Below are 21,132 nucleotides of genomic sequence, written 5' to 3' on the forward strand. Positions count from 1 at the left end.
TTTTTTTGTAAAAGTATGGATAAGCAGGTTTATACATTGAATTTTAAACTATTGCCAACTCTTAGTACTATCATCTTGGTCAAATGACGGAGTATCCAGAGAGTACTTTACTACAAATGATTGGACGCGCTGGACGACCACAATATGATACAAAAGGTGTTGCTGTGATCTTAACACACAGCAGGAATGTGGTGAGTCTAAGAACGTAGTCTTTGTGTAAAAAGTTAGTTAAGAAATTTTAATAATGCAATATAAAACAATTTTCCTAATAAATTCCGTCATGGTATGTGCCCTTTCTCCTCCATTATATTATTTTCAGCCACAATCTTTTGCTATTATTTGGCTGGAGTCATTATTCCAATAGAGTAGAATTTCTGCGATTTCTGAGCAATAAACTTGCACCAGTCATATTTACTTTTTTAAGATCTTAATTTATTTTTTGAATATTTCATATTTTTTTTCTTTTCAAGAGGACAAATGTGGTTTCAATGTCATTTTTATTAGAATATTATCAAATAAAAGAAAATACCCACAGTACATTTACACTCGCTCAATTTATTTGAACGTCTACATTTTTGCTTTACCGATTTTTTTCCTGCTTACGTGCTCATAATCACCCGATGCTTTCCATTTCAATTCAAAACTAAATTGCCGATAAATCTTGAAAAAAAAATTTTTACGGGCGAACAAAAAAATACGTGTCTTATTATTTTGAGCAGAGAGCAACATATTTGAGTTGCATCGAAATCGAAGAACATGTCCCGAATAGCCCGGTTGAATTGAAATGGAAAGCATCACCCGTAACTAGAGTTGGGTATTTCCCGAGAAAATCCCAATCTCGAGAATCAGGATTTCCCGAAATAACGAAAATTTCAATTCTCGAGATGCGGGATTTCCCGAAAATAATATAATTTTTGAGATTTCTCGAGAATTCTCGAAAATTCGGGAAAAATTCCAAAAAATTAAAAAAAAAAATCTAAAACCAGTGTAAGAGCAATGAATTTCATAAAATATTTTTTTTATTTATTTTTATTAAAGTATAAATTACATAAAAAAATATTTGAAAATATTACAATACTTACTATTTCAATTATTGCAAACAAAAAAGTGAAACAAAAATAATTACAAAAAAATTCAAAACAAAAATAATTCAAGATTATACTTATTAAAATAGGGGGAAAAAGTGATTGTAAACATTATTTCCCAAAATGGTGTTTTAAAAAACACAGACTGTCAATGGCTTCGTTTGACAATCGCGTACGCTTTTTGGACACAAAATTACCCGCTGTAGAAAAATTCCTCTCATTTTGAGTCGATGTTGGCTTAACAGTGTTAAAAGCCCCGATCAGTCTTTCAACATTTTGTGTTTTCTCTCCAGTTTTTTCATATAGTTTTAGCTCGTTTCTAAGCGACGAAAACATCTGGTTCGCCGCATGTTGCGCAATGTCTGCTTTCGGTTTTGAGCATTGCTGAACGTATTTTTCAAGCTGTTTCGCCATATCTTCTTCATCGACGTTGTTGGTTGCAAATACGTCATCATCGTCAGAACTAGACACTGCTTGGTCTTCTTGAATGCTCGTAGAAAATAGACGAACCAAGTAGTTTTCGGCTTCTTTTATTAATTCTGTTTTAGAACAGGTGTGGAAAAATTCAGATTTGTCACTAGAGCTGTTAACTGGATCGTGTAAATATTTAAAGGCCGATAACAAACGGCTAGATCTACGAGCTGTTAAGTTTTTTTTAGGCTGGATAAGAATTCATTGCCCAATTCGGTGTGCTGATTCTCCAATTTTGTGAACAAAAATTTGAGAATAGAATCCGCAGCAAGTAAGTTCACATTTTGGCGACTAAGTGCTTCTACAGCAACACATATAGGTTTAAGAGCATTTATGATATCCTCGAAATACTTTTCTTCTGCGTCAGTAGCGGTCATAAAATTTAAATTAAGAGTGTCGAGCGCCTTACGAACATGCTTGCTGATGCAAATGTATCTGGCCAGCATAGTTTCCAGGCTATTCCAACGTGGTTTGCAATCCAACAGCAAAAAAAGTTCTTTCTTCTCGACCTCTTTAACATAACTCTGCAAGATGGCATTCCGTACAGGCGAGTTCTTGAATTTCAAAACTATCTTGCGAAACTTTTTTACGATTTCAAATGCAGACTTTATAGTGACCGTCTTGTCATCAACAAATACGATATTGTCGTCCTCGTCATCGGAAGCGTTTTCCGCATTAATGTCGGAAAATGAAGTACTGGCTGCATTGTTTTCATTTTCATCGGAGCCTCTATCATCCGAATCGTCTCCATCGCTTACGTCACTATCGTATATCCTGTTTGCGACTTTTCGTTTCTGGTACATTACCTCCATGCCCGCCAAATGTATGCCGTGTTTGTAGCAAATCTGTTGATGCGCTGGTGATAGTCTCCCAAATTCGATCATGACACTGGCACCATCACTTGTAATAGCCACGATGTCGGACTGTAGTTTTATATTGAAGTCTGAAAGCTTTGCATTTACGAGCTCATATACTTTTTCAGCGGGACATGATTCCTGAATGCGAACCAGGCCAAGGTTGTCAGATTGTCCATCGTCATAATATTTATGGATGTTCATGTAACGTCGGTTTCGCACGCTTGTCCACTCGTCGATGCTCAAGCTGAACTTACGCTGTGCAGATTTAAAATTTTCAATTTTGATCTTCAAATCGCTTTTTATTTTCGTGCAGTACTTCATAACCAAACCCAGAACAGCTTTGTGACACTTTGGAAGATGAAATCCTAAGCGGCTGATACTATTACGAATGAACTCACTTTTTGTTATCGCGTTTATTGGAATTCCATCTTTTGCAGCCAATTTTGCAACAATTTGAAAAAGTTGTGAAGAGTTCGGGTCTTCTTGGCTGGTGGCTGTTCTTTTGGAACCCCATGTTCCCTTAGCTTCATGTTGTGTATCCTCTCCATGTGACGGTGAAGTCCAGATGTTGACGATGACTTGTATTTCAAACATGTTGCTTCGTCGTCAAATCGCTTGAAAAGCTGCCAGACTTGGTCGTATTCGTATTCTGAACTCATGATTTTTAATGCTAAAAATTCAAAATTTGTTTTAAATTTTGTTTTTTAAAGGAAGTAACTAACCGGTACTCACAGTCAACGATACGTCGATTCAAAACTTAAAAATAAGTAATATTTGGACCACAAAATATTTTATTATACGGTGTATAATTTATACTTAATCAGGTACCACAAAATGAAATGCACCCGCTCACTACAAAAAATAAATTTACAAACGTCGTCTGTGCAGTCTGCGAACAAATTGAAATTGCTTGACTATTTTCAAAGCATTTCTAATTGCTTAACTGCTGCTACATAAAACTAAACTTCATTAGCTTGATGTTACAGTGCTTTCCCTCGACATAGCATAGCAACGCATCTAGCATTTACTCTGTAGTCACCCTAAAACAAAAAAAAAAAAAACAAACAAACAAACAAATGGAACAGTTATACTGTTGTGGCTTTTCGCATAGCAATTGAAACTATGGTGTGAATTGTATGTGATTCTGCGAAACAGTATGTAGTGTGCGATTCTTTGTAACATAATGGCCGTTACAGTTTGGTGTTTCCAGGTATTAATCATATGTATGTGTATTCTTTTACTTTTGAAAGAATTGTTTTTTCTCTTAATATTTGACAACAAAAATTAAAAAAAAAAAATGGATTTCTCGAGAAATCTTGAAACATTCTCGAGATTCGGGATTTCCCGAAATGCTAAAAATTTCAATTCTCGAGATTCGGGATGGAAAAATATCGAGAATTTCTCGAGAATTCCCGTCGGGAAATTCCCGAAACCCAACTCTACCCGTAACCAGGGCCGTGGAGAGAGTATACGGGCCCCGGGGGAAACTTGAGATGCGGGCCCCTTCAAATTTTTTTTATTTATCAAAATGCGTATTATGTTATAGTGATATAACATTTAAACATTGAAAAACTCATTGATAAAATTTTTGATAGAATTAATTATGAAATATTGATTAAAATGAATTTTAGAAAGCTCTTCAGCAGATCTGAAATAAAAAACGCAGCTGAAAAAAGTTAAAATTTTTTATTCATTTTGTGAGCCTTACAAATATTTGAAAATGACTGCCACGATGCTTAGAATTTTGCTTTTCTTGCTTTAGCTGAGGCAAAAGCTCTTATAATATCATCCAAGTCGAGTTTCTTTGCTAACTCAGATTCCAAATACAAAGTTGCCAATCCTGTTACTCGACTCTGAGTTGAACAAGAACGATGGTAGAAGTATTATTTACTATATTTTTTCAAGCAGGAATTTTCTTGGAATTACCCTCGAGTCCGGGCCCCTCTGAAAACTCCGGGCCCGGGGGAATTGCTTTACGTAAACGTCTCATAATGGCCAAATAATACTCCTTATTATCTATCTGACATCACCTGGCTGGCAAAAGTTTATGGTGTGCAATATCATTGTAATCCATAAAAACCGTGAGTATAGTTTTCGTTTTTCACTGAAAAAGACGTAGTTTTTTGGTCTTGGTTTATTCGGAGCTCTCTATTCGCTCGCCTGATGTCGTACTCATAAACCCACAGCTCGTCTCCAGTAATGATGCGTTTGATGAATGTTGGTTCGGATCCAGTCTGGAAATCATGTCTTCAGCGACATCTACGAGGTCACTTTGTTGAATGGATCCATAAGCCATGCTCAAGTCCTCTGCCAGCTCCCTGATAGTTAATTTGTGGTTATTGATCAACTCTTATTTCACTTTATTTATTTTTTTTTTCGTTATCGACAGTCTGGCATTACGTTCATCATCCTCGATGAACCTACCATCTCTTCTGAAGGGTTCATGCCACTCATAAGGGGTTGTTTTCTTTAGAGTATCATTACCGAAACAGTTTCCCAACAACGCAACAGTTTCTCACCATTGAATCCAGTTTTAATGCAAATTTAGTACAAGCTTGTTGCAAATTCAAAAAAAACTTTAACAAAAAAAAATTAAAAATAAAAAACTGTAAAAATCGAAAACACGTATAGTAAGATTTACTTAAGGCGGCGTAACTTTTACAAAATTCAAGCAATGACAATAAAATTTTAATAGGAATGTTAATTATAAATGTAGCAACCTAACAAAAAAAAAAAAAAGAGGTTGTATGTAAAGTCGGTTTACAGACGATAGTTTAACGTGACAACGTCATAAGAAAATACTGATGGAATGGTTGCGTTTTTCAAAAGAAAATTTTAATTTTATTTGTTTGATATTTTGTATGGATATAGAGAAGGAGGTAAATGGAATCGCAATGGAATTGTTCAAGTTGCATTTACACAAACGTCAAAAATGACGAAACATTTATCAAATTAATGAAAGATATGTTCAATTTCGATTGTGCATCAGTCGTTAATAAGTCAACAACGCTAAGAGGCACCATCATCGATTTGACTTTTTTAAGACACATTACACTCGAAACACTCCCTTTCATTTCCTACTTTTCCTATCATTGTCCTATTCTCAACAGAGAAATGGTTCATTACCATGCACACACGAAGAAGGCAAATGCAAATACAAATATGTGAATTTATATACATATGCACGTATACATACATATATATGCTCACTCAAGTAGGAGAGAGCCAGATGTAGAACATTGCCGAACGCGGGGGCCGATTGTGCCTCTTTGTCGTTCGTTCCGCGCTCTCGCTTGCAGTTCAAGCAAGGTAACGCCGCATTTTTTGGTGCGTGCAGCCGGCTACATCGAATTATAAGACGTTATACGAAAAATACAGAACTCAAATCAGTTTACTTAGAGCGCCACCTGGCGGTTCTTCCGGGAACTTCTTGATCAGAGTGGTATCTGGGTTAGTCAACGTATAGGTACTATATGATAGCTTGGGGATGCAAAGTCAGCACTATATGGTGGATGCATCACTTACCAGGCTAGGCTTAGTCGTTGGGTCGATAAAGTTACGCAGTCTGATATTGAAAATATTTAATCAAATTGATATACATGTAATCTTTCATTAAATATATGTAATAATATAGTTGTTACCTTCCAAGCGCATAGAATAGAAGATTATGCGGATTATAGTGCAATTTTGCTAACCTTATTTTACGGAAGCTAGGAAATTGTCATGTTTAATATTCATCTTTAGTAAACTGTGAAACGTTAGATTAGATTAATGTAAACTTGGTATAGAATAGAAATAAAATACTTGCATTTACGCATGTATAGGGTGGTCTATGAAATGACAGCTGTCTTGCAGGTAATTTTGACAGAAAGTCAGTATCAAAAATCGCTTTACGTTTTAACAATGCGGGAAGTATTGCAAACTTAACTTAAAAGGCAGTGTTGTGTAGTCCAAATAGTGCCTGCATGCATAACACATTTTTTTGTGCCGGAAATTGATGACATAGCCTTACCATTCTACTCAGACCATGACACTATCGATCTTATGCGAGCCAAGTTCGGTAATCGTGTTATCAGCCATCCCGGCGGAGTCGATTGAGCACCTCGGCGTTGCGATTTGACACAATTAGACTGTTTTTTGTAATGCTGAGATTAGATGATGTTATGCGAACAATTCATTAAAGATTCAGGCTCTTAATTCGAATATCGAGCCAACCATCCGTGAAATAGAGTAAGAAGCCGTCGCCAAGGTCTTGGAAAACTAGATTAACAGGAAGCGTTACTGTGAAAAAATCCAAAACAGTCAGAACAATTAAATCGTTTTCCATAACTAATACGAGTATCTACTCTTTCGATTAAACGAATAATATATCGAAAACAATTTATTTTTGTTAATTTTCTTTAATTTTTATATTATTTTCTATAGTATATTGTGCGTGATGTTCGGGTTGAAAACCATGTGTTGGTAAATTGTTACTGAATAATGAGGGTATTTATGCTTTCGTTATGTTTTATTTGTAGACATCTATTTTGGTTTATTTAAGTTAGACTGGCAAAATTTTCACATTTTCCGGATTTCTTCTCCTCTGGTCATGTTCTTTTTCAGTAAGAGTTAGCTACGAACTAAATTTATGACACTTCGCTCTCAAAAAGCAAATATTAAAAAAAAAAATGCAAAACGTGATAGTTGCAACAATTGTCGCTAATTATCCCGTAGGTGAACAAAACTAATAATCGTTGTCATTAAAAATTTAATGAACATCAAACAGCTGACTGGAGTGTAACTGCTAGCATAAAAATAGTCAAGCTTGCCACGATGATAATTTGATATTTAGTAAGTCAGTAAAAAGATAATAGTTCTCTGCATGTACAATACTTTTCCAGTAAAATTTAGCCAGTAACTCAAAGACAATATTTAAAAATAACTACAAAAACGCAAACTTGTAATTATAAAATGTAAGCATTTTGACCATTTGATTTTTTAAAAATTTAGTTTTTTTTTGTTTATCGGGTGAGCACATGATTGCAAATAGCTGTTCTTCTTACTGGCAAATTGTTGCATGCTAACATTTATTTAGTAAACATGTGCAATAATTTAATAAAATTGGGGCAGTTCTAAATATTGCATTACAATATTCTTCTGGATAAAAACTCTGGTAAAATTTGAAACAAATTCTAAACAGCCTAAATTCCATTGAGTCATAATTTTGTATTTGAAAAGACTTTCTGTAAAGACAAAATGAAAATTAATATTTCAAGTCCGCTTAATTCATTGTGATTGTAATTCATTACTTTTCCAATTTTTAAATAAAAAAAAATAATATTTCAAGTATAAAAATTCTCTATGCAAATATATTTCGAGCCATAGTTTCGTATTTTTTAAAATACTGCAAAGAAAAAAATTTATGTTTTGTATATTCAATTAAAAAATTTGTTGGTTTTAGAACAATAATATATCGATGTTAAAACATGTATATACATATGTTTGTGTAACTGCCCTCTATGCTATAAGTTAAAATATTGTTGTAAGTCAAAATATTGTCGCATATTTTGCGCACCTATTTCACACCGAGGCAGGTACGAGGTGCCAATGATTGAATATCGGTATGTAATAAAGATACAAGAAAATTAAGCCCAATTAAATTTTTAGCCAATTAAACTATTTCCAAAATTAGCGCTAGTTGTTTTGTTAATTGCTTTAAAGGAAATGCACACGCCTGGTCAATTATCTGGGCGAGTCTTAGAAGTTTTAAAACAGAATTTTGCACAGCAGAATTTGGACTGTATAGAATTTTGCAGCACAGAATTTTATTAAGCAGAATTTAAAAATACAGCATTTTGCATACAGAATGTTGGACCCAAATTTCACTTTACGCTTTAAATTTACCCTTCCATGCAAATTTTTTGGGTGCGTAAGTGAGTTTGTTCATTAAAATTAGAATAATTAAAATTTTATAAAAAAAATACGCTCGAAGAAATTACTATGTGACAAAGCACAAAGCAACGCGCTCGATGCGCAGACCCTTTTGCGATGCCGCAAAATTATTAATCTAATTTTGTTTTTGAATAACTTTTACTATTAGGTGCGCCACTAAATTCTCGCTGTTTGTCAATAGATGCCGCCAGCAGTGTGTGCTAGTCGATTCTAACATAACCTCAACGTCATACACCAAGCTTAGACATATGGTAAACAAACTGCTTCGACACATTAGTGATTTTGTTTTGGTATCATATACTTTTGGTTTTGTGAAAATGTCTGATATTGTGCCGAATAATCGTCATTTTCGGGAAGTGTTGATTTTCCTTTTTTATTCGAAAAAAACGGCGGTTGAAGCGCATCGAGAGGTACAAAAAGTTTATGGAGATGCTGCTTTAAGTGAAACAACGTGCCGAGATTAGTTCTGTCGCTTCACAGACGGTGAACGCCCGCATGAAGGAAGGCCAAAACCTTCACAGGCGTTGAATTGGAGGCATTGCTCAATGAGGATCCGTGTCTACCGCAAGAAGAGCTTGCTTCAGTATTAGGAGTTACCCGCCAATCCATTTCCAAGCGATTGCATGATTTGGGAATGATTCAGAAACAGGGGACTTGGGTTCCTTATGAGTTAAAACCAAGGGATGTTGAACGTCGTTTTTTTCCTGTGAACAACTGCTCCAGCGGCAAAAAAGGAAGGATTTTCTTCATCGCATGGTGACGCATGATGAAAAATGGATCTATTACAGCAATTCAAAGAAAAGAAAGTCATGGGGACTGCCCGGTCGCATCGGCCAAATATTCACGCTACGAAGGTTATGCTATGTATTTGGTGGGACCAAGTTGGTGTTATTTATTATGAACTGTTAAAACCAAGCGAAACCATCACTGGGGATCGGTATCGACTTTAATTGATGCGATTGAGCCGAGCGCTGAGCGAGAAGCAGCCGCAATACGCGGAGAGGCATGAAAAAGTGATTCTACAGCATAACAACGCTCGGCCTCACGTTGCCAAACCCGTTAAAACCTGCCTGGAAATACTGAAATGGGAAATCCTACCCCACCCGCCATATTTCCAGATATTGCGCCTAGCTGACCAGCTGTTCCATTCATATAAAGACGTAACAAAATGGCTTGATCCGTGGATAGCCTCAAAAGATGAACAGTTTTGCCGCGACGGTATACGAGATCTATCAGAAAGACGGGAAAAAGTAGTAGCCAGCGATGGGCAATACTTTCAATGATTCACTAGTCACCATTTTTTCAGAATAATGTTGTATTTTCATCATATTTGCGCACCTAATAAATAAAAAAAGAAGGGTTTTGAGTGACGAAAAATTGTATTTTGCCCCTAACACGCTCCATTGCTTGTATGTTTGTATGCGGCAGCTTTCTGATGCAAAAGCTCTGGTATGATTGACGTGAGATGTTAACAAAAATTATAAATTTTCAGATAGGATGATTAATTTTGCATCACCTTGTATATTTTCTGCATCCTCTCAAACACTTTGTTTTGGTTCTCTTTTAACTATAAATCATTTATTTTAAGATTGAGCCATTTTCCATTTGCTTGTTATACATACATTTGTATATAACTGTAACAAATATCAATATTTGTGTGTTTTTTTTTAATTTACGTATTATCAAAAGGTACATAGTGAACGCTTTCAGCGCATAAAGCGAAGAAGATGATGTACATTTAATATAAAATATGATAGTATAAAATAACAATATAATCGTAATATATACATATAAAAGTACAGTAGGGTTGAAGGCATCATTTACCTAAAGCAAAGAAGTTAAAGTATTATAGAATATGTTTATAAACATATGTACATATGTACATACATATAGGCAATAAGTGAAATATATATGTACATAGACATTTTATTTACAATGTTCGCCATAAATAAGTTAATTCCCTATTATTAGCGAAGAAGATGTTGACGTTGTTTCATAGTTGTTGCTGTTGCTGCACAAGCCTTTCGTTGAATCATTATTTGTAAGTCCCCTGTATCTTTTTAGCATTTGCGTGTGTGCGTACCTATCTTTGTGTATATGCATATGTGCTAAGTGTCTGTGTGTGTTGTTGCTTTCTTAAATATGCAAATTTCGCTATGCGTCTGCATAAATTTTTAGCTAAACATTAACTAAATTTTTACTTATTTTCTCATTCTAAACCTTTGACCTGTAGGTTCCATCACCACTCTTGTTATCATTTTCCATTTGATTGCAGTCCTTGAAAGGAGTTTTATCTAGCCATGCGTTCTTGTGGATCTTATGAATGCCTTAACCCAGTGGATTAGTTGTGTCAAACGACACTTTGGGAACGAAACCATTCTCTCCCTCTACTGTGTAGGCAACGGTCATTAGGCGTCCATCTGGTAGCCATACGGAATATTGGCCAGAAACCTATCAAGTTTTTCAAGTTTTTGTAATTAAGTTTCTATTTCATAGAAACTAATGGGGCAAACTTACTTTTCCCGCAGCATCACCCGCCTCATTTTTGTTGAAGAATAATTCTTTCTCAGGATCCTTAACCTCGTATTGGTATTCATACTGAAAAGGAAAAATAATAAATAGTTCAAATACATTCCATTAATATGTAGATTTAGATTTTATCATTGTCGTTTTAAATACATTTTTCCAGTAGTTAACTTCACTTTTTATGTGAAAAATGTTTCTTCTTAAATTACACTTTAATTATCTACACCATTTTATCTGACATTAGAAACTGCAACGGTCAGAATTATACCAAAAGCATTAGAACGTTTACCTCGCCAATGAAACCATTGGATTGTAATTCGTTGAATTATATGGATGCCTTCATATAGCATGGTGAAAAGATTACAGAGGTGTGGTGAGAAGATTTCCGAGCGTTGACGGGCTTTCAGCGAATTTTAAAGAATCAGCTGATTGGCTGACGTTAATGGGTCATGACAGCGTTTGAACAACGACTGATTGGACGAGTGTGTGATACACGTGAAATGAGCGGGCAGAATTTGACTGCCAGTAGGGTGTTTAATTTTGCTGCGCCTTGTAGCTTCTGCATTATTCACTTTGGCTTATATATAAATGTTGAGTTTTCTAATCATTTGGTTATTACCGAAGGAATGCTTTTTTGGGAGAGTTTCATTTAAATTAGAAACGAACACAAATTAGTGCATGCTTTGGCTGCTTGTTTGAGGGCTGTAGAAATGTATTTCGCCTACCTCTTTAGTTTAGAAGTCCTGTAACTGAACCATTGCTTATAATATAGCTTTGAAGAAATTATATAAAAGAATTAGCTGTTTGAAACCTAGTTTGGTATGAAACGTTTCGGAGAGATCCTGGCCACATCTGACGTAGGGGGCGGTTTTTCTCCACTGCTGGCGAATGTAGAGTGGTTAAATTCTGAATGATTTTTTATCGATATAGTAATTTTTATATACATATATATTCTATATTTCACTGACTCTGGATTTCTTGAAAGATGAGCAGGATTGTTGTTAAAGGGTGCATAAGTAAAACTATGTCTATACAAACGAAGCTGTCTATGCCTCGAATTGACTTTAATTTATTTTGCTATTAGAATTTCTTAACTTTGATTTATTTTGCTATTAGAATTTCTTAACCAGAAACCCAATAAGGGTTAAATGAAAGAAAAGTTGTCAAATTGGCCAACTTTATTGGTGCTGTTTGCTTTCGCAAGTCCCGGCGAAGATAAGGCCAATAGTTCGCAGAAAAGCCATTATGGAAAACCTGATGTATATTAAACAAAAATAGGTTCGCATAAAATAATTAAAAACAAAAATTACATATATGCATGAATAAGTACAATTTTGGTTTTGAAATTTTTTTTTGTATAAAATAAGAAAAGTTTACAAGTATTAAATATGATTGACGTCGACACCATTTGTAAGAATTATAAATTTTCCGAAAGGGTGATTAATTCTTCTTCAGTAATTACAAGCTAATGTGAACTGCCGTATCTCATATGTAAGAAAATTATTTTGAAGTTTACCTTACTGCAAATGGATATTTAAAGTTAAGAGTGCAACATTTCTTTAAAATGGTGAATTGGATGTTACAGCCTCTACAGCTTCCTATTTTCAGGCTTATTAGATCAAGTGTAAAATATGCGACAACAATAACAGCAGACCAATCGGATCAGAATTTTTTGTGGGTTACATACTTTTGTGATGCTGGACTACAATTACCAAAGGTTATACTTAATAGAATTCGATGGAGTTCTCTATATGAACTGTTAGAATAATTGTTCAGAGATCACCCATTTTCATACTCTTGCTATTTGTAGAAAAATTTTAGAAAAAAATATTTATGAATAAATTGCCAACCAATTTCTTCTGGTTTGAGTTAATTTTAACACCTCTTTGAACAGTTAATTTTAATGTTCCAAATATAAGCCTCCCACACTTCACTATTTTGCGTATCGGCTTAAGTAAGACTGTCTAAAGGCATGAATGTTCCAATTAAGAAAACGCTTGCTGAATTAAATTCCTTCTTTAATTCCGTAGACTTTGCTTTTCAAGGTAGGCTTCTCGTAATACTTTAATGTTTTATCTACTTAATTTAATTGCTTTTATAATCATTCTAATTTATTCTTAAGAAGACACAACATCAGACACTCTTGTGAAAATTCTCTGATTTGAGAAATTAATAATAAAACAACTGAAAACTATAAGAACCACAATGGTTGCGCTCTTTTGGAGAGATTTTAACTTAAATTCATTCGCCTGATTCATTTACGATGATTTCTTTCTCAGGCTTTCATTTTTCTAACCTAAAAGCTCTTAGCGAATCCCCTCCGGCGAAGCTCTCGACTTCACATTAAAAGACAAAAAAGCATGATTACGGCAAATGTGAGTATATGAAAAGCAAAAGTAGTATAGGTGAAATTTTTGATAGAATAGTTAAAAAAAAAATCTATATTAGCATCAAATTATGTATCATATCAAAGGTGAGAATCGATACTAATATCTATATCTGTTTAATCTTTATTTGTATTAGTGTCGAAAGCCGTGGTAGCCCAATGGGTTGGTGAGTGACTCCCATTCGATCGTGCCCGGGATCGAACCTCCACGAAAAGCTAATAGCGGTCGCTCCTCGGCAGGCAAGGCAAAGCTCCGTGTAAATTTCTGTCATGAAAACATTTCTTATCAAAATTCATTTACCGTTCGGAATCGGCTTAAAATTGTAGGTCATTAATTTGTGTAAACACATTAAGACGCTCACCAAAAATAGGAGGAGGAACTCGGCTAAACATCCAATAAAGGGTGTAAGCGCTAATTACATATATATGTATCGAAAAAAAAGAATCGATACTTAACCCTGTTAAAACTCGCTATTCGGAAAATAAGAGTAATTATATGACTTTAGGTGATTCTTTACTTTTCGGTGGCGCCATTGCAGCCAGAATTTGATATCGCTCGAAGATATCGTTGCACAAATTTTCTGCACGATGTATAAGAAACAATTATTGGGATTGATATCGGATACGAATGATCAAGAGACACGGTATTAAATACCGATATGTCGATATGTATCTCGCTCATTTACTCTACTACAGTTTCAAACCGACTCCGAAAGGCAGATATTTTTTTATGAGGAGCTTTTTCATGGTAGAAATGCACTCGGAGGTTTTACCATTGCCTTCCGAATGGTAGTCTCGTACCAATCTATTCGGCTACGGTGGCCGCCATTTATTGAACAACATCAAGACGCACACGACAAATAGGAGGAGGAGCTCGGCCAAATACCCAGAAAGGGTGTACCCGCCAATTATATATATTATGCAGAAATGGCCAAAAGCTCTTCTTTTATGCTGTGTAAAAACTTCATGATGATATTTATTAACAGTATCTTATTAGATCAAAATATGTCGTTCCTTTCACTAAAGGATCCATAGTGAATTGAAAACTTTGGATTGTGACAGTCTTTCAGGAAATGAGCGAATCTGCCTAAGGCGCTTTTTGATTTCGATTAATAACATTTTTCATACTGTGAATGCGAAATGCGTAATTTTTTTTTGTTTTTATTTGGGGAATTGAATATATACGGTGGAAGGAAGAATAAAACACTATATTAAGTTTACAGGTTAAAAACATTTTTTTTCATAAGGTACTCTAATATGTTTTAACTAAATTTCCCAAACCGTACGCCAGGTTCGTTTGGCTATGGTTCGATAATAAGAAAATAGATTTTTTATACTTGACTTTTTTTAAACTTCGGATTTATCTTTTTTTGTTGCACATTTTTCTAACTATTGGATCTATGTTTAATTGAGCGCAACCCTGCTAATGCTAATACATAATTAACTTTGGCTGTAAGCTAATAAGTAAATGTTGACAGCGTAATTTTGCTAAATTTTCTGGCGCTTACTCGCTGTAGTTATTGCTCAAAACAATACGAGTACGGGTAGGTATGTACTTAATTCACTTTGCAATCGCGCTTTTAAATTAATTGTTGCCAGCACGAAATGTCAGTTTCGTTCTTAAATTTGTTGTTATTTGTGTGCAATTTACTCATATATGAATGATTTGATCAAGTATGTATGTATATATTGATATGTTTGCAATTAAGCTTATGAAATTACCGGCTCGGGCTGTTCCGGCGCCTGTGGTCGTGCTTCTACCATCAGCACACAAGCAATCAGCACAGCCAACGCGATATACGACACTCTGACCGATAAAATTTCCATTTTTTATCCCTGTGCTTTTATCCTTTTAACGATCGTCGCGTTTGAGTTTGTTTTTTTAATTTTTGCTTCTTGACTCTATAATAGATCCTCCGTCGCTGCAATCGCGGTTTCCGCTACTTCTAACTGCGTCTGTAGCACTAAAGTACGAGTGTGAGTGTCGATTCACTACTTCACTCTTTCGTTTACTTTTTATTGCCTATCCGTATTCGTACTCGAGACGCTTTTAAATCGTACTGACAGTTCGAGCCGTTGCATTTGTCTTTTATATGAGAGGTTGGTGCAAATGTGCCGCGCATCGTATAGGTCAAAGGTGTTGAGGAGAAGCTACAGTAGTAGTGGTGGCAGTTGCTACGGCTGCGGCGGCAGCGGCAGCGGTGACGGCGATGACGACGGCAACAACAGAAGCCACCAAAAGCCGGTGATGATACACTCGCCACTTCGCTTCTAACACTGTCGGTTTTGTTATTAGTGTTGTTGTTCTTGTTGCAGTGAGGTTCAACTGCTATGCTGCATCCATAACAATGGCCCAATCTATTGCATGAACATACACATATACATCGGTTTGACTGGGGATTGCACTCGATCCGCAAAACCTATCACGTCTGTACACCTCTGCGGGTCTACATTTAAGTTGGATTACTTTGTTGCTATTGATGATGGTTTTAACATTGTTATTGCTGCAGAAGTTATCCCCAACCTCATCCTCCTACATATGTACGTGCATATATTTGAATGCATACATACATACATGCACGTTAGCTATGGAGTTTTGCTCACAGTAGTTTTAGTTGAAATTATTATTGTTGTTGCTAACTACTTTGCAGCTTTTTGCTTTGCTATGGTTTTGGTCAGCTAAACTTCAGTGGCTAGGCGCCTTTAACTGACAAACTCTTGCACCTTCAATACTCTAAGAATGCTCGCTCAAATGGTATAAGTCAGCTACTCTTACCGATGCTCATGTGCCGGCCATTGTGCATTGATTCACATGACTAGAATATTTTAATATGTTAATCAATTGGTTGCTTGCTTAGTATGAGCAGAATCCTATAAGTTCGTATATATGTATGTGTAAATATACATGTAGATGTATGTGTGATGTACATTCAATTTTTACCTCCATAGATGAGCATTGACTATTTTTATTGCCTTTGTTTTTACATGAATCTATTTGAAATGTTGTTTGCGTTTGATTTATTAGAAAACTTGATAAGAAAATATGTACGTACATGCCTCTGTACTTATATATACATATATACAAATATAAGTGTTTGTATGTAAGGATATTTTCGTTAAGATTCAAGTGCTTATCCGTCACTGCAAGGTGTACACCATTTTCATAAACGGAGTGAATTATACTTGTATATGTGAGGTGAAGGGAAAATAGTTTCTCTTATATAATTTTCATACCATATTTCAAATGAAAATGTTAGCCATCTTATCTATTTAAATCCATATACAAATATTCAACGACATTTATTTCTTGATATGAAAATTCAAAATCCGGTAAAAACTGCGACTTTTGTTCTGCTAAAGTTAATCCAATTGGAAGTTGAGGCTTCAGTTTTTAACAGCGAGTACAGTAGTTGGTGCATCACCGGGCACTGGTGAAGGCCAACACACGGGAAGCATATGGAGTTTTTCTCTAATGACTTATGTTGCAACTGCAGGCACGAGGGGAAGTGCAGAGTGTTGAACACTTTCTCTGCCACCTGACACACTGTGTAAACTCATACTTGATTGAATGCCTCACAGACTTAGAACACGCAGCCGTCCACAGTATTTCATCGTTTATTAGAGAGAGGATGAGAGAGCGCAGCCAAGTGATATTATAATGAGCTTTCGGGCCTAAGTTAGCCCCTTTACTTCCTCATAGCGAGTGTAGCCTAAAAGTGTTTTAACAGCAAGAAATGTTAAAATGAATGAAGTATATTACTATTACTGTGGGTGTATCTACGATATGGTAACGACGCGTAGTAAGAAATTAAAATTCAGCTAAGGACTGCCATAGCCGAGTAGTGATTCCCGCTACCATTCGGTAGGTTTGGGACCGAAAGCCACACGGAGGCCGTGGAACATAAAATTATAATATAGAAGCAAGTTTTTTCTAATACGTAGCGGTTGCTATGCATTTCCGTCATAAAGAAGCTTCTCAAAAAAATTTTAGGTTTCCTCATTTGTAGGATGATAAGAATACGCACACCACAAAATGAAGGAGGGAAGCACCTTTTAAAAGAAGTGCGCACCAATTATATAATACATGTAAAGGGTGGTTAAATTTCAAGGGCCGATGTTGAATGTGAACCACACCTAAACGTCAACGACACCGTTGGACTTCTTTCTTTGGGGTTATTTGAAAGAAGAGGTGTACGTCGATAAGCCAGTAACAATTCAAGAGCTAAAGGATGAGATAATTCGACACATTAACGGCATAAAACCTCAATTATGCCTCAGCGTCATCGAAAATTTGGACCATCGGATTGAGGTGTGCCGCCGAGGCCGCAGGGGCCATTTGTACGTCGATAAGCCAGCAAAAATTCAAGAGCTAAAAGATGAGATAATTCGGCACATTAACGGCATAAAACCTCAATTTATGCCTCAGCGTCATCGAAAATTTGGACCATCGGATTGAGGTGTGCCGCCGAGGCCGCGGGGGCCATTTGGCCGATATTTTGTTCCATACGTAATCGCCATACCAATATTATCATAATAAAGAGAAATGACAATAATTTCCTAAAAAAATTGTATTTTATTCAAAATCAACACCGGCCCTTGAAACTTAACCACCCTTTATATTCACTACAGATGTGAAGGTGAATTGAGGTGAGGTGAAGTAAAGTGATTTGAGTTAAAGAGAGTTTAGGTGATGTATTCCGTTTTGAGTTTTCCGATCTGCTTATAAGGGATAAGACATGAGTTGTTTTGTTTAATAAAACAATAAGCATTATATTTAATGAAATACATGAAACTTAAAAAATAATCATTATTTCTGGTAAAAAAAAAAAAAATAAAACACTAGATATAATCAATATTTCCGAGCGAAAAAATAACACTCGAAAAATTAGTTTTATATTTGATCAAACAAATTTAATTCGTTGTATGACTGTATTTTCGGAACAATACAAAACAACTCGGGAAGTTATTATTATTATTGATCTCAAACTGTAAAATCTTAAAATAAAATCTTAAACTGTTATTTCTTTAATAAAATTCATAATGATTACGGTCGCTGGGTAGTTGTTTCGCAGCTTTTGTGTCATATTTGTAAATCACTACATATTATAAAACAAAGTCGCTTTTTCTTTCCCTATGTCCCCTTATACGCTTAAATCTTTAAAACTACGCAACGGATTTTGATGCGGTTTTTTTTTAAAGATAGATTGATTGAAGAGGAAGGTTTATATCTATATAATGTGAAGAAATATATAAAGGGGGCGTGGCAATCGGTCAAAATGTGGCAAAAAACATAAATTTTTTGTTTTCACGGCCATAAATCATAAACGAATCAACCAATTAAAATGAAACTTTCTTGAAGTTTAACTTTGAAATATTTACTTTCATTCTGTATCAAAAAAAAAAAAATGATTTATTTGTTATTTAACCAAAATTGTTTAAACAAAAGCAGCTCTTTTTCCAAAAAAAGCTGTTTGTGTGTTTGTTCGCTGTCAACCGAATGAAGCAACAGGCGTTAAGCGATAATCTCACCACACCTCATTAATGTTGAATTACATCGTATGGTGACGTATGTATGTATGTATTTACGAATCGCTCGCATTATTTCATTTCGGACGTATGTACATATGTATCTATGTATGTACTGAATTCCATGTAATTATATGTACATACAATTTTACAGCGAAATAAAACGCTATTTTCACGTTCTATATTAGTAAATCGCACATAATTAAAATACAGTTTTTGAATAGTTTTTATTGATTCGGAGCGCGTTTAGTTTGCTATCGATTCCATACAATAACATTTTTTGTCATTTACTTTTTACGACAACTAATAGCTTATTTTCGAAACGATTTCAACAAATAGGTACAACATTAATCCTTATCCAATTAAATACCTTAAATACATTGTTGTTTTCATATAGATCTATGTATATGGCTCTTTACAGCATATAATTAAAAACAATATTTTTCAAGATATTACATCAGTAATTAGTAATTGAGATCTACCGGAAAAATTGCGTTAGCTGTTGCGTCATCCGGCATTGCCGCTACTCTTTTGGAAAGAGGCCGAACCACACACTCTACAATGAAGCACCCGCTGAAAATCGCCACCGATGATGATAACAGCGTCTGTAGTGTTTCTAGACAGAGCAATACAGGAAAATTGATGCGTGACTGCTCATTAATAGTCTGGGACGAAGCTACCATGTCAAACAAAACGTCTGTGGAAGCACTGGATAGGACAATGCGCGATTTGCGCAACAAAAATGCACCTATGGGTGGAAGTACAATTCTGTTCTCAGGAGATTTCCGTCAAATCCTACCAGTTGTGACTCGAGGAACCAGTGCTGACGAAATAAATGCTTCGCTAAAAAGATCCCACCTTTAGTCGTATGCCAATAAATTAGAGCTTAAAACTAATATGAGGATTTCGTCATCTTCACGTGAGCACAGGCTATTTCCAGAGATGCTGCTAAAAGTTGGCAATGGAGAATTAACACAAAGTGAGGGAAGGATTAACCTAGAAAACCTTTGTGTTTTGATAGACAACATCCAAGAGTTAGTCAACAATGTCTATCCAGACATTGATAACATAAGTTATAAGACAATATCTTGGTTTAAAGAAAGAGCTATTCTGTCACCAACTAACGAACAAGTAGATAAAGTAAAAACTTGATTATTTCAAAGATTGATGCGCCGACGAAAATATACTACTCGGTCGATACTGTTCTCGATTTGGAAGAATCTGTTAATTTTCCTACAGAATTTCTAAATTCGTTGAACCCGTCTGGACTCCCTCCTCACAAAATGGAGCTGAAAATAGGTTGTCCTGTTATTTTATTAAGAAACCTAAGTCCACCTAAACTTTGCAATGGCACGCGTTTGCTGGTATAATCACTGAAAACTTTCATAATAGAGTGCACAATACTCACAGGATGTGGTACCGGAGAAGATGTATTGATTCCCCGAATCCATCTGATACCATCGGATCTACCATTCCAACTTAAACGCTTACAATTTCCGGTAAAGACATCTTTTGCAATGACCATAAATAAATCTCAGGGTCAAACCTTCAACGTTGCAGGCTTATATTTGAGTGTTGACTGTTTTTCACATGACCAACTGTATGTCGCTCTTTCAAGAGTAACCTCTAGAGAAAACATGTTTGTATTGTCTAATGACAAGAAGGCTATGAACGTTGTAATATATATAAAGACATTCTGTAATATAGTAATTGTTGTAAAAATAAAATAAATACATATGTAAAAATGCAAAAAGTTAATATGCAAAAATGTAGGGTATGAATTTAGATATCCCAAAGATAGCAGGAAATCTTCATGCTATAAAGAAATGGGAATTGTTTTACTCCAAATTGAACGCGTGCGGGCCACGGGCAGTAATGAATAAGCCAAAACTACTGGATCGATTTTAATCATTTTTTCAGTGAGTGACATAGGGTATATATTTTATACCCGTGCGAAGCTGGGCGGGTTGCTAGTAATATAATATTATATAAAACTCTTTCGTGTATGTGTTACAAGATTGAGCATTTTTTGGGATGAAATTCAGTGCATTTTCATGCTTATCATTGCTTTGTATCTTGGAAGTCTTTCTCTTCTTCTGTGTTACATGGAACACGAACTGGCTTTTGCTTTGTAAGCCCACAATCTCTAATTTGTCGCCTTGTGGGTGTATTTGAGGTGTTTGAGATATTGTCATGTTTTATGTTTACTTAAATCCCAGATAAGATTTGAAAAATTAACAAATCATGCCAGTGTTCCATGGTAATCTGATTGTTAGAAATTTGTTGAACTTATTGGCTTCGCGGATAAACTAAACCAACTCGATTATATTAAAGTTTTGTTAAGATC

The 21,132-nt window shown here is 35.3% G+C and overlaps 2 protein-coding genes across 2 annotated transcripts in view; one reads left to right on the forward strand and one right to left on the reverse strand.

Annotated features, from left to right (window-relative positions):
- LOC128858435 (probable ATP-dependent DNA helicase HFM1) overlaps nt 1–21,132 on the forward strand; it is a 50,690-nt gene that overhangs the window by 2,636 nt on the left and 26,922 nt on the right. The window contains exon 6 of the mRNA XM_054094707.1: nt 66–191. Coding sequence (XP_053950682.1) covers nt 66–191 — 126 coding nt within the window. The remainder of the gene's footprint in view (nt 1–65; nt 192–21,132) is intronic.
- Nucleotides 10,463–15,333, reverse strand: LOC128858437 (uncharacterized). Its single transcript, XM_054094710.1, has 3 exons — nt 14,982–15,333; nt 10,865–10,945; nt 10,463–10,798 (listed from the first exon to the last, which is right to left on the reverse strand). The coding sequence occupies exons 1-3, from the start codon at nt 15,084–15,086 to the stop codon at nt 10,676–10,678; spliced, it is 309 nt and encodes a 102-aa protein (XP_053950685.1). The 5' UTR covers nt 15,087–15,333; the 3' UTR covers nt 10,463–10,675.

The sequence above is a fragment of the Anastrepha ludens genome, chromosome 3, assembly GCF_028408465.1.
Source record: "Anastrepha ludens isolate Willacy chromosome 3, idAnaLude1.1, whole genome shotgun sequence".
In the NCBI taxonomy this organism is placed as follows: Eukaryota; Metazoa; Arthropoda; class Insecta; order Diptera; family Tephritidae; genus Anastrepha; species Anastrepha ludens.

Excerpts from the sequence above, each read along its gene's own strand:
- LOC128858437 (XM_054094710.1), bottom strand. The coding sequence starts at position 15,086 with ATGGAAATTTTATCGGTCAGAGTGTCGTATATCGCGTTGGCTGTGCTG. Across the intron at positions 10,946-14,981 it reads CGCCGGAACAGCCCGAGCCG|TATGAATACCAATACGAGGT; the intron begins GTAATTTCATAA and ends TTTCCTTTTCAG. Across the intron at positions 10,799-10,864 it reads CGGGTGATGCTGCGGGAAAA|GTTTCTGGCCAATATTCCGT; the intron begins GTAAGTTTGCCC and ends AAAACTTGATAG.